The sequence below is a fragment of the Rattus norvegicus genome, chromosome 17 (assembly GCF_036323735.1).
Source record: "Rattus norvegicus strain BN/NHsdMcwi chromosome 17, GRCr8, whole genome shotgun sequence".
Taxonomy (NCBI): domain Eukaryota; kingdom Metazoa; phylum Chordata; class Mammalia; order Rodentia; family Muridae; genus Rattus; species Rattus norvegicus.
The window spans coordinates 55,880,121-55,893,082 of NC_086035.1; the positions used below are offsets into that span (position 1 = coordinate 55,880,121).

Below are 12,962 nucleotides of genomic sequence, written 5' to 3' on the forward strand. Positions count from 1 at the left end.
GCAGTAGACAATGGTCCACAAATAGTTAGTAGCTAAGGTACAGAAAATAAGAGACTGCAGAATGCTCAGTCCTATACAGAAAAAATACATGTGTATGTGTATATGAATATATAGCTACTCCCCTTCCAAGACTCAGAAACCACTGTGGAAGAAGGAATGTAAGGAGTACAACAGCCTATTGTAGTGGATGGCTACAAAGAAACTGTCTTCTATACACAGCAGGGGAGCTACATACATGAACTCAAAGTAGTTGTAATACAATGTACAAAACCTATGTAAGACAAAACCAGACCAAATTGAGTACTCGATCCCACCCAAGTTATGGAACTATTGGTAATTGTTAGCTGCTGGGGGGTCGGGGAGGCAGGCAGGCAGGGAGGGAGGCGGGCAGGCAGGCAGACAGACAGACAGACAGAATTTTCTCTCTAAGTATAATCCCTGGTAAGTTAACCACTCTCCAAGTAGAAGAACATACATTTAAAAATATTTAGGCCACACAAATTGGTCTTGTAGAAAAAAAATGACAGATAAAGGAGGGAAGTAAAGAGAGAGAAAGAAAGGGAAAGGAAAGGGAGAAAGAAAAACAAAGTTGGGTGGGTGGAGAAGAAAGAGTTAGGGGTGAATGTGGTCAAAACACATGAAGCGCCCAAGGAACTTCAAAAATAATACCTGAAGTAAGAGTGAAAAGTTACAATCTAAATAAAAGTAACAACAGTAGATACAAAGGAGAAGCTATAAAGATTATAAATGGTAAAAATCTATTTTGAGTATTTATAATATGCAAAGTATAAGGCACTTTAGTAAACTTCATTCAAAAGCAGAACATTCCTAATGGGCAAGCCATAGTGACCCCTTTGTAAATAAACTAGGGAAAATAAACTTAAGGAAAGCCAGATAGGGTCAAAGAATACCCACAGCTAATAGGATACCTTTGGCTCTGGGACATGAGCTTTTAATTTCTATGCAGTACTTTTCACATGATGATGGAATCTAACATTTTCTTTACAGATTCTTTAATATCTAGAATTATTTCTATAGACTAAATAGTAAAAATTTTCAGTTTCTTCTAAGTTAGCTTAAGTTAAATGATATATTGCATGTTGTTTTTAGGTAAGATATGAAGACAGTCACGTCAAGTACACCGACTCACTTTTTGTAAGCACATTTAACGTTATATCCTGCAGCTGAATTTAAGACAGGGATGCCAAGGTCTTGGTAGACTTGCTTCCAAACAGCTCCACTTTCAATCTAATGGACAAAGGGAAATAAAAATTTTTAAATTCGAAGTGGGATGGCAGTAATACATTTTAGCACACATAACAAATATGGTGAGCTACATTTACTGGGTCCAGGCTCAAATGCATGAAAAATAAATGATAAATTTTAATTGTGGTTTACAAATAAAAAGTTTGAGTACTCAAACAAATGCCAGACCACTCTAAGTATGTAAATATTGAGCTATTGAACTTTGAAATAAATTCAGTTATAGTAAATATAAAAGTATTATTTTTAAATCAACACTTCTAACAAAAAGAAAAACTGACATTTTCCTATCAAATTCACAAGCTAGTAAGACAAATTACTCAGTGAACTTTGTAAAGTATTTTAATCTAGAGCACACTCTGAGTTAAATGACCCATACAGGGTAACTAAAACACCATCTCAGATCAGCTTAAACACAAAAGTTTTAGAGGGAGGGAGGGAAACAGGGAGGGAGGGAGGAAGGGAGGGAGGGAGTAGCATAATCAAGTGGAGCTCTGTGAGTTCCAGGCAAGTCTGAGCAACATGGAGAGTTCTAGGCCAGTAAGGGCTACACACTAAGATCCCATTTTTAAAAGAAAGGGGGAAAAAAAACTGAGTGATTCCATCTCTAAGGCTGTGCCTTGACTAAGACCTCATTGAAGTCTGACACTAAAAAGGAAATCAGACATGTACTCTCTGTAAACTGCATATTACATCTTTCTTTTTACATTCTCGTTAATAGACAATAACTTGAGACATGACAGATATATACTGGGCAGCTATTAATCCGTTATTTCATGATGCTTTAATGTTTACTCATTAACACAGCAAATAAAGTGTAAAGCTAAAACTTATGTTTCATTCTGACAGAGGAAATTACAAGAAGACACTAAGTAAAGCCTTCAAGATGTTACAAAGTGGTAGAGAAAGAGAAGAGAGACAAGCTGCAACATCCATTCCCAAAACCAAGTCTATGAATGATCCCTAAGGAAACATATGGTATAAAAAGCACATTTCACTTTTGATTATAATACTTACGTTATCAAATCCTCCAAGTTTGTGCACAAGTCTGAATAACTTAAAAAGATTCAGATTTCGATACCCAAGCACAGGCCGTTTGTTAATAGGTGTACCTATTAAAACACATAATACATTAGCACCCTGCGTTACATATATTAATCTAAAATCTCAAAGGATTCACATAATACCAATTATTACCACCTACACTCCACAGGACCCAAACAGAATACAAGCACTTCCTTATCTAAACCCATGACAACATTATTTTAAAAATTTTGTACACCAGATTTTTAGGTTTTTTCTAGCATCTTTCCTCTGTTGATATTGATATAGAGGACTGTGATGGTTTGTATATGCTTGGCCCAGGGAATGGCACAATCTGGAGGTGTTGCCTTGTTGGAGGAAATATGTCACTGTGGGCATGGAACTCAAGACCCTCTTCCTAACTACCTCCAGAACAAAAAGGAAAACTCTCAGCTCCTCCAGCACCATGTTTGCCTGGATGCTACCCTGCTCCCACCTTGACAATTATGGACTGAACCTCTGAACCTGTAAGTAAGCCCCAATTAAATGTTGGGCTTATAAAAGTTGCCTTAGTCAAGGTATCTGTTCACAGCAGTAAAACCCTAACTAAAACAAGGATAAACCAAGTAAAGCAGGACAAACTGCAAACCTTTCAAACACTAGGGAGATAAAACTGAGAAAAGCTAAAGTACTGAGATATACAATGGGCACCTATTAATCAGTTATTAACTCACTAACACACCAAATGATTCTGCAGTAAAGCCATACTTCTGTTTCATTCTGACAGAGGAAATTACAAGGAGACACTAAGTAAAACTTCAAGATGTTACAAAGTAGTAGAGAAAGAGAAGAGAGACAAGCTGCAACATCCATTCCCAAAACCAAGTGGATGAATGAATGAATGGATTCTTCTCTAATTAGGTTTTAATCATTTTCTGTACTTTTTTTATAACTCACACAAAACTGTAAGGAAGACCACACTTCTTAGGCTAAGTCTCCACGCAAACAAAATACACAGATAAAAAAATATTTAACATTAAAGAATAAAAAAAAATACTCATACCACAACCACCACTACTATTCATCAGTACAGAACAAGTTCCTGAAGGTCTTGGTTAGTACAGTAAATTTCAAAAAGTTAGACTACATCCTCTGTCCTGCTGCTGCATGCATACCTATGTGTGTAAAACCTGGAATTGAACATGTCTTGGATATACTAGGCAAGTATTCTACCACTGAACTATTAACTTGGCCCACTAGGGGTTTTTTTTTTAGAGATTTTTCTTTTATATGAATATGTATGTATATGTCTTTACACCACATGTATATCTGATGACCACAGAAGCTAATAGATGGCTTCAAGTCCCCTAGGGGTAGAGCTACAGACAGCTGCTACCTGATATGTGGGTGCAAGTCCTCTGGATAAGCAAGCAGTCAGTACATTATTCACTGTGCCATCTTGCCAGTTCCCCCCCCCCCTTTACTTTTTATATGTGTTTGTGTTACTGTATAAGCACATGTGCGTGGAGGTCAGAAGCTTCTTTTTTCCCTTAGGGTCTCTCACTGAGCCTGGAGTTCGTGTATTTGGCTAAATTAGTTGGCCAGCAAGACTCAAGATTTTCCTATCCCTGTCTTCCCGACACTAGTGTTCTATGTACATGCCACCATGCCCGGCTTTTTAAAATATGGGTAACAAGGACTGAACTCATGTACTTATGCTGACATGGCAAGTAATTTACCAAGTAAACTGCAGCTCAACTTTTTTTTTTTTTTTTTTTTTTTTTTACTTTTTGGGACAAAACAACATTGTCCCAGCCTCCTGAATAGCTGAAATTATAGGCTCATACCACCAGGCCCAGTTTTACTCCTTGTCTTCTTCTGAGAAGAGTGTAGTTTACGGAAGGTTTCATATATACAAGGCTAGCTTCAAACCTGCTATGCAGCTGAGGATAGTGTTGAACTTCTAATCTCACTCCACTGGAGAGTGTTAGGATTACAAGCATTTCCCACACCACACTCTATGGATTATATGGTAGAAATAGAATTTGGCTTCATGTATGCCAGGCAACCACTGTTACCAACTAGGCCACATCACCAGCCCTATTCATTACATTTCTTTTGCAGCATTAAGCAAATTCAGAAAGCTGTCCCACTCAGCTGGAGCCTGCCATTTATTTAATTATTTATTTATTTTTTCCGTTTTTAGGTTACTTTTTATTTTGTATGAGAAGGAACTTTTTGAGGCGGGATCTTACCATGTAACCTGGGCCAGCCTCAAGCTCACAGTCTCTGCACTAACCTCCCTATGTTGGGATTAAAAACAAGAACTAGCATCTAGCCTTGACGTCTCTTCTTGCTATGATTTCTGGATTTCTATGAGGTTGGATGGTAAGATTTACTCAATACCAAACAAGTCCAATATTTGTTCTGTATCTCACACACAGTTAAGAGTAAGCATGCTCACCTCTACCTTCCGTGAATTTAGACAGTAAGAGTGACACACTTACCTCTATCCTCCATGAATTTATACAGCTGCTGAAGAAAGTTCTCCCTTTCCTCTGGAAATGGTTCTATTTCTTCCTAATTTTAATCACAGGAGAAAAGATATTGTTTTCCTCAATTCAGAATTTTATTAATGCAAGCAACATTTCTTGCCAACAGCAAAAACTATTATTCACTTAAATATTCCAAAGGCAGTTTACAAAATATTTTTTTACTACTAAGCTGTTCAAAACCACCTTAGTCTAGACATTTTGCACTAGATAAATACTTCTTAAAAGATATCTCAACAGAATTCCAACTGTCAATTTTTGTATAAGAAAAGGCACTAATAAAACTGTTGATCTCTGTGCTGTTACCAGAGATTTAGTCTTTAAATCAGGGTCACAGGCTCAAGAACACCTATTCTCACGTATATTAAAATTGGGCTAGAGTTTAACATCAAAGCTGATTCCATTATTGCTCCTCAAGGAACTCAGAAAACACAGGTCCCATTTGCTCTAAGTATCCTTCGTTATAGGCAGCCCCACTGTATAGTACTTCAAGCTTACATAATCAGTGAAGTGGGGAACAAACTTGATCTACAATACCTGAAGATTCAGACTTAGGGAAATCTTCAAGTAATAAAATAATTCCCCGAATTATCAATTACAAGGGAGGGACTAGCTTCTTGCTGCTGTGGCCAAGGGCTGTGGCAGTAGGGAGCTGGTCCTGAAGCAACCTGCAAGGAGCAGGGTAGTAGGTAAGATGGAGGAACTCACGATTCATTGACTTTCATCCATTCAACAAACAAAAAGCACCTTAAGTGTAGGCACTGTGCTAGGTGCTGCATCAAATAGAAGAAAAAAACCTATGGAGCCTGCTGTGACAGAAACGTGAGGAGTAACTGCAGAGAAAATGACTCAGCACATACAAGCAAGCTGTGCAGTTACTCTAACTGAAAGAAAAGTTCTAAAAGTCATAGGAGATCCAGCTAATATGCTAAACAAAGTCACATATCCAATGTCATTGTTCTAGTGAGGGGAATTGTTTTGTGGAGCAAAGAACAGTAAAAAAGAACAAAACAGACATATTAATAAGCTATTAGATTGGTACTTAGACACAAAATAAATGACAACTGTTAACTTGCTTGTGATAAACTGCATTTCTCAATTTAAACAGCCCATATATGCCAGGTTTTGGCAAGGCAGTGAACTACAAAAAAAGTTGACATCATCCTAAATGTCACTATGGTAAAATATCTGACTTAAACCACATTAGTTTTGTTTCTATTCCAAACATCTAAGTTTTTATTTAACTTAAACTGTTTAAATGGATCTCAGATTTCCTTCCACCCCCACCCTACCTCCACCCAGATTTGCTTTTTAAAAAGTACTTGTAAAACACAAATCTAAGCAACAAAATGTTCAATAACTGATATTTATGACCACCTGCCATGGTTATGCACTATAATAAATACTAAGAATAGAAATAAACTAATAATATAGAATCCTTCTCTTTGAGGAGCTTACCAATAAATTAGTAAGAAAAATAACAGGCAATAAACCTAAATAAGAGTGGTGAGGAGAGACATAGAGACAGGGAGAGATATATGCTGTATTCCAGAGGGGTGGGAGGAGTGGGGAGGAGGTTATGGTTCAGGAGTTTCCCTCAAGAGTTTTGGAAACTGACCAGACATGTGCCCAACAGTCCGCATGCACGCATGCACGCACGTACGCACGCGAGCACACACCAGGGTGTAGAACAGAGGGAGGAGAAGCAGAGTGCTACAGTGAGGGAGATAAGGTAACAGCTACAGCTCAGAGTTCCCAGGGAAGGCACAGAGACAAACACGAGGAAGGGGCAGCAGAGGCTGGACCATCAAAGAAGACTATACACTTGGAGCTGGACTTCTATACTAAAAAGAAAGCCATTCAGAGATTCTACACAAGGGATTGGTCACATAATACTGGAGACAGAAGCCAGGGCCTCCAGCTTGCAAGGCAAGCACCCAGAGAATACCTCAACCTTAGTTTTGACTTTAATATTTAAAATAAAGAGCAGACCTAGGCCAGATTGAAACAGACAAGTTTCTATGCTATCATTTGTCACTGCGTTATAAAACATAACTATTTGCTACAATTAAATAATATAATCCAAAAACTGAGAACATTACATATTCACAAGAAATTACCGTGATTTTCCAAATAGAAAACACAGTTCACCTCATGGTCAGAGAGTAGGTATCATTACCTGTACACTACTTAGTCATTAACTATGTTCCAATTATCTGTCACCTGAAGTCACAACAAAATCTAAAACTTTAACTCGATGACCCAGATGAATGCATACAGAAATCCATATATAGGAAGTTCAAGTGTTTTCCATTCTGTGAATCTAAGATTTCACTAATACTGGTTGGTCATTACTCTGGGCACATTTCTAGTCTTTTGGCAATTATGAAGATATACTGCTGCTATGAGATAGCAACTATCATACACACACTACGGTTCAAAGCATGTGAAGCACTAGGTGGTATTTTAGCCATCTTAAGCAAACGAACCCCTGAATCACCTCACCTCGGGAGAGTGTATGAAACGACTCTTAATTCCCCAAGCTCACATTCCCATTTTCAGATAGAAAGCAGACTTGATTAGACAGAAGATTATGATGAAAAGATCCCTAATAGTAAGACATTACTTAGCATTTTCAAAGGCATCAACAGTTTTTATTTACCTCTTCTTCGCTGCTATTATCTTCTTTCTCTTTTTCATCATCTTCCTCCTCCTCCTCTTCCTCGGCTTCACTACTGGAGCTGTCTTCTTTCAGTTCAGTCTTCCAGTTAGCAGGAATAGTTCTACTTTTGTGAAACTCAAGTGCCTGATCAAAGGCTAGAAACATACCATAATGTCAACAAGCAGAACAGATTAGGACAACTGAGTTATCTAAAAATATTAAATATGACAAGAAAGAAAGGCTGTGCAACCAAGTACCAAGGCTCCTGTTCTGCACTAAGAACGATTACACGAAGCCACCCACTTAATCCTTCTGATCTTATATGTGGGAGATCCACTTTACAGCTATTAAAGTCCACTGTTACCACTGGAAGGGTTCTTAGATTCAAACAAATACAGGCTGGAGGGATGCCGCAACAGATTTAGAACACTGGCTGCTCTTCCAGAGGTCCTGAGTTAAATTCCAGGCACCCACAAAATGGTTTCAAACTGTAATTCCACATAATCTATAATTGTAACCCCATGAGATCTGATACCCTTTCCTGGTTTTCAAACGTACACACAGACAAAACACTCGCATATATAAAGTAAATAAATAAATCATAAAAGAAAAAGAACTGGGCACATAACGTTAATCCTAGTCAGATCTCTGTGAATTTGAGGCCAACCTGAACTACAAAGCCAGTTCCAGAACATCCAGGGCTAAGAGAAATTCTGTCTCAAAAAACAAACAAACAAACAGAACAAATGCAAGAGGAAAAAGGCTATTTTCTTTTTTAAACAGAAATTAACTTTATATCCTACAAACAATTTTAACAGATGAGTCAATGTTTTTCATTATTACTTGTCATTCTCTTTTTCTGTTTTTGAGACAAGATCTCTCTGTGTAGCCTTGATTGTCTTGGAACTGGCTAAATAGACCAGGCTGGCCTAGAACTCAGAAATCCATTTGCCTCTGCCTCCCAAGTGCTGGGATTAAAGATGTGCACCACCATCCTATGAGTCAATATTTTACTCAATAATTACTAAACAGCACCATATCAAGCACAAACCTAAAATTAGCCAGAAATATTCTCTACAAATCTAACTTAAGCCAAACTTGAAATTTTGTAAATAATGAATTTAATCTAAAATAAGCTAAAAGAGTTATTCTCTTCTTATACTACATTGGTATTAACTATAAATCATAAATTTGTAGGCAACCTATCTACCTTTGATAGGTAAGGAAAAGTAAGAAACAATAATTTAAAATGCTAAAAACAAGCTAACAAATGCAATCACAGTATTACTTCCCAGTCAAATATAACTATTAGAGCCTTTAATTAGGAATAGACATTAGCAGAGTTAACAAATCAAAATTACCTTAATTTTATTTTTGTCATCCCTCGAAACCAACAGTGAATTTCCTAGGTAGAATCTACATTATTGAAATAGCTATTTGGCTTTCTTTAAATCACTGATCCAGATTATTACTCTACTTAGAAATTCTATTGAAAAAGGTTTATAACAAGACATGCAAGCTTTTTCAACATATAAATCTAATAAAAATATATTAATAAAGTAAAAGAAAGCTTGAATTTATCAATTTGTTAAACGTTTCTTATAATCTTCCCAAGATTATTCCCTTACCTTGTTTTAATACGGCATCAGGCTTTGGTGCAGTGTCACTAGTAATTTCATGGACATCTTTCCTTGGAACTGAAGTACTATAATATTCAATCACAAAGATGAAAAATAAGAGATTAAGATAGTAGTCACTGACACAGACAAATATCACAAAAATGAGACCATTAACATGAGCAATAAAGACAACTGAACACAGGGGCTAGCTAAACTGTCTATAGAAGCATCCTGCCTTAAGATTTGTTTTGTTCATACCTTGATTCAAATTCCAGAATCAAGAAAAGGAAATACTGAGTCTCTATATCTATTTATTTCTTAAAAGTAAAACTAAAAATATCGACCTCTTCTAAAAAGAAAACCCAAAAACCAAAAAACAAAACAAAACAAAACAAAACAAAACAAAAAAAGCTTCTCCATGTCAGACAGTGCTGGAGCACACCTTTAATCCCAACATTCAAGAGGCAGAAGCAGGCAGCTGAGTTCAGGACAGCCAGCTCTACAGAAGGAGCACCAAGACAGTTGGGGCTACACAGAGAAACCCTGTCTCAAAAGAACAGGAAGGAAAGAAGGAAAGAGAGAAAGAAGGAGGAAGGAAGGAACAGAGGGAAGAAACCATCTTCTCTGAGAAAGATTGCTTTCTTGCCATGTAGAATACATTGATTAAAAACCCACTTAAATCCTAAGATCACTTTATAAGTCATACACTAGCCAAGAGAGCAGCACTTTTCAACCTTCTTAATGCTATGACCCTTTAACACAGTTCCTCATGGTGACCCCAACCATGAAATTATTTTTGTTGCTATTTTGTAACTGTAACTTTGCTACTGTTATGAATTATAATGTAAATATCTATATTTTCCAAAGGTCTTAGGTGACCCCTGTGGAATGGTTGTTAGACTACCAATGGGCTCTCACCCCCACAGGTTGAAAAACACTACAGTAGATCTTATTTAGAAACAAAGAGTATTAAATAATCAAAAATAAGCCTTAGGACTACTGACATGGCCAGGCAAGTCCTGCTTTCAAGCCTGAGAGCCTGAATTCAGTACCCAAAACCCACATGGTAAAGGAGAACCAACTCCCAACACGATGTATTCTGACCTCTTCATGTACAGAATTATATACACCACCTCAGAAGTAAATAAATTACCCCAGAGACAAACAATATATTACTATCTCCTTAAATCCCTTAAACATTGAATCTGCCACAATAAACCACCAGTTATCATATCATGACTAAGAAAGTATTAAGTCTATGATAGCAGTCTAATGAGTAAAGGATGATACTGTAAGACTTCCAGAGAGTGTGAAAACCATTCTCTTTGAAACATTCCTCTTCAAAACTTAAATTCATAGGATCATAGTTTAACACCCTAATTTGGAAAACATGGCTTATGATTTTAAAAATTACATGAACAATACTTACAATTTGCCATCTTTGAAAGATCGCACAAGAATATTGTCTTTTTTCACGGCGATCTCATCACTACAGTCAGGACAAACCACCTTTAAAAGAAAGTATGGAACTATCATAAATGAAAGTAGACTTAAAACTGTTTACACGCCTGCTATTTAAATGTTTTTGAAGGTGTAGAACAGCACTTTGTGGCTGAACTGAGGACAAAGACCCAGAGTCCCTAGAATCTTGAAGACCATATGTTAAGCCTTAAATAAAAACTAAAAGCTTATAAGATGATCTAACACAAAATCATGTTTTTAAAGATTTGCCTTACAGCTAAGCATTAAAACATATTCCTTTAATCCTAGCACTAAGAAGCAGAGGCAGGCAGGCAGGTCTCTGTGAGTTCCAGACCAGAGAATTACACAAATTCAATCCTAGAACCCACAGTGTGTTAAGAGAGAACTATTAATTGCAACAAGCTGTCTTCTGACCTCCACATGCACACTCCACACATGTATGTGGCCATGGCAAACCCCCCAAATAAGTGAGTGCAATTTAAATTTTTAAATAAATAATAAATTACTGGGCCAGTGAGATGGCTCAGTGGATAGATTCCTGGGCACTGTGGTTATACCTAATGCCTAATGATCTCAGGACATGGGAGGCTAAGGTAGGAAGTTCTTTAGTTCAAAATCAAGCTAAGTGCATAGAAAAATCATATCTCAAAAACAACAACAACAACAACCACCCTAGTAAGACAGTTAAAAACATTTCATGCAGCAGACCCAAGTTTCGTTCCTAATACACATGTCAGATGGTTCACAAGTACTTGAATCCTATGTCTTCTAATTTCACAGGTATTTTCATATGCATAGTATATACTCACACAGAAACAAATACACAAATAATTTTCAAAAGTTAATTTTAAATTTACAAAAAGTCTTAAAAAATTCCTGGGCTAGGAGATGGGTCAGTCAATAAGTAAAGTGTTTGCCATGCTAGCATTAGGACATTTAGGATCCATGGCAATTATACAAAAGAGAGGTATGGCAGCATGACTTGGAAATCACAATACAGGATGGGAATGAGAAGATCCTTAGTTCAGCTAATCAGAGTCACAATGCACAAGATTGTGTGCACACATGACAAAGTTTTGATAGACGTATATTTTATTTACACAAAGCAGTGTTAAGTTTTTATCAAAAAAACTTCCCTTTACTTTTTAGCATTCCTCTTCTAAAAAAAATATCTTTTTGTTAACATTTATTTGCTTGGGACAGAGGAGGACTGCACATGGATATAGATTAGAGAACAAATGCAAGAGTCAACTCTCTCCTTCTACTATGGGAGCTTCAGGACTTGAACTCAGGGTTAGTGTTAAGTGAAACCTTTACCAGCTGCGCAAAGCCTGGCCCAGTAATAGAATGATGAGTGCCAATTCAAAAGTCTGCCCTCCTTTTGCATTTTAGACTTCATAGTGGACTTAGGAGTTCTGTAAGTTTACATCATGATTTTTCTACCCCCAAAACCCAGTTTTTCATTATCAAACTGCTTCTCTTAGACATCACCAAGATATTTTTGTATTTAAACGATTTAGAAAGTAATCTTTGCTGGCTTAATAAAAGCTAGATTCGCTCTCCTATTGTGACCTATAAACACCATTAGTTAGAAAAAACAATGTTTCCTGTACAAACTTATCTCATTAAAACCTACACTGTTTATAGCCAGACACGGTGATTGTATACCTGTTAACCTGGAAGGTGAAGGCGGGAGATTCAAGAACTCAAAGCCAACATAATTATACAAACAGCAGCTGAGGCCAAACTCCAGCACATGGACCTTATCTTAGAGAGGGAGAGGGAGAGGGGAGTGGAAGCTCAGCAGTAAGATGCCCTACTGGTAAAAGCACTTGTCGCTCTTGCACAGAACCCAGGTTCAGTTTCCAGTAGCCACCTGGACAGCAACTGTGAGTGTCTGCAACTCCAATGCCAAGAGATGCAATAGCCCCTTCTGGACCCGAGGCACACACATAGAAAAGCAAATATTCATACAAATAAAATAAAAACTAATTTATGTGTTTTATGTATATAAAGTTGCCATCCCAGAAGAGAGTATCAAATCCCACTAGATGGTTGTAAGCCACAATATGGGTGGTGGGAACTGAACTCAGAACCTCTAGAAGAAAAGCCAGTGCTCCTAATTTCTGAGCCATCTCTCCAGCTCCACACCCAATAAATATTTTTTTTAAACAAAGGATTAAAATCTTTCACTCAAAATACTCACCAGTGCAGGGAACCACAGCGCTTTCTTTTTATCCAAACTAATATAATCTACACAAACAACTTTGCCTAGCAGTTCGTCAGTCTGTTTCCTATCATCCTCATCGTCATCACTGGATGAGGAAGAAGATTCCTCCTCTGGTCTAGAAAGAGAAAAAA

The 12,962-nt window shown here is 37.2% G+C and overlaps 1 protein-coding gene across 8 annotated transcripts in view; it reads right to left on the minus strand.

Annotated features, from left to right (window-relative positions):
- The window catches only part of Arid4b (AT-rich interaction domain 4B), a 124,475-nt gene that overhangs the window by 46,213 nt on the left and 65,300 nt on the right, over positions 1 to 12,962 (minus strand). For 7 of the 8 annotated variants that reach the window (XR_361039.5, NM_053421.3, NM_001414215.1 and 4 more), the window contains exons 8-14: positions 12,808 to 12,946; positions 10,549 to 10,628; positions 9,129 to 9,205; positions 7,501 to 7,655; positions 4,794 to 4,866; positions 2,281 to 2,375; positions 1,151 to 1,248 (exon numbers count right to left, since the gene is read on the minus strand). Coding sequence is in view for 7 of the 8 variants with exons in the window: in NM_053421.3 (NP_445873.2) it covers positions 1,151 to 1,248; positions 2,281 to 2,375; positions 4,794 to 4,866; positions 7,501 to 7,655; positions 9,129 to 9,205; positions 10,549 to 10,628; positions 12,808 to 12,946 (717 nt within the window). In the remaining variant the exon portion in view is untranslated. Of the gene's footprint in view, positions 1 to 1,150; positions 1,249 to 2,280; positions 2,376 to 4,793; positions 4,867 to 5,375; positions 5,487 to 7,500; positions 7,656 to 9,128; positions 9,206 to 10,548; positions 10,629 to 12,807; positions 12,947 to 12,962 lie in introns of those variants that run through there. The other variant, XM_039096118.2, reaches the window with a different exon arrangement.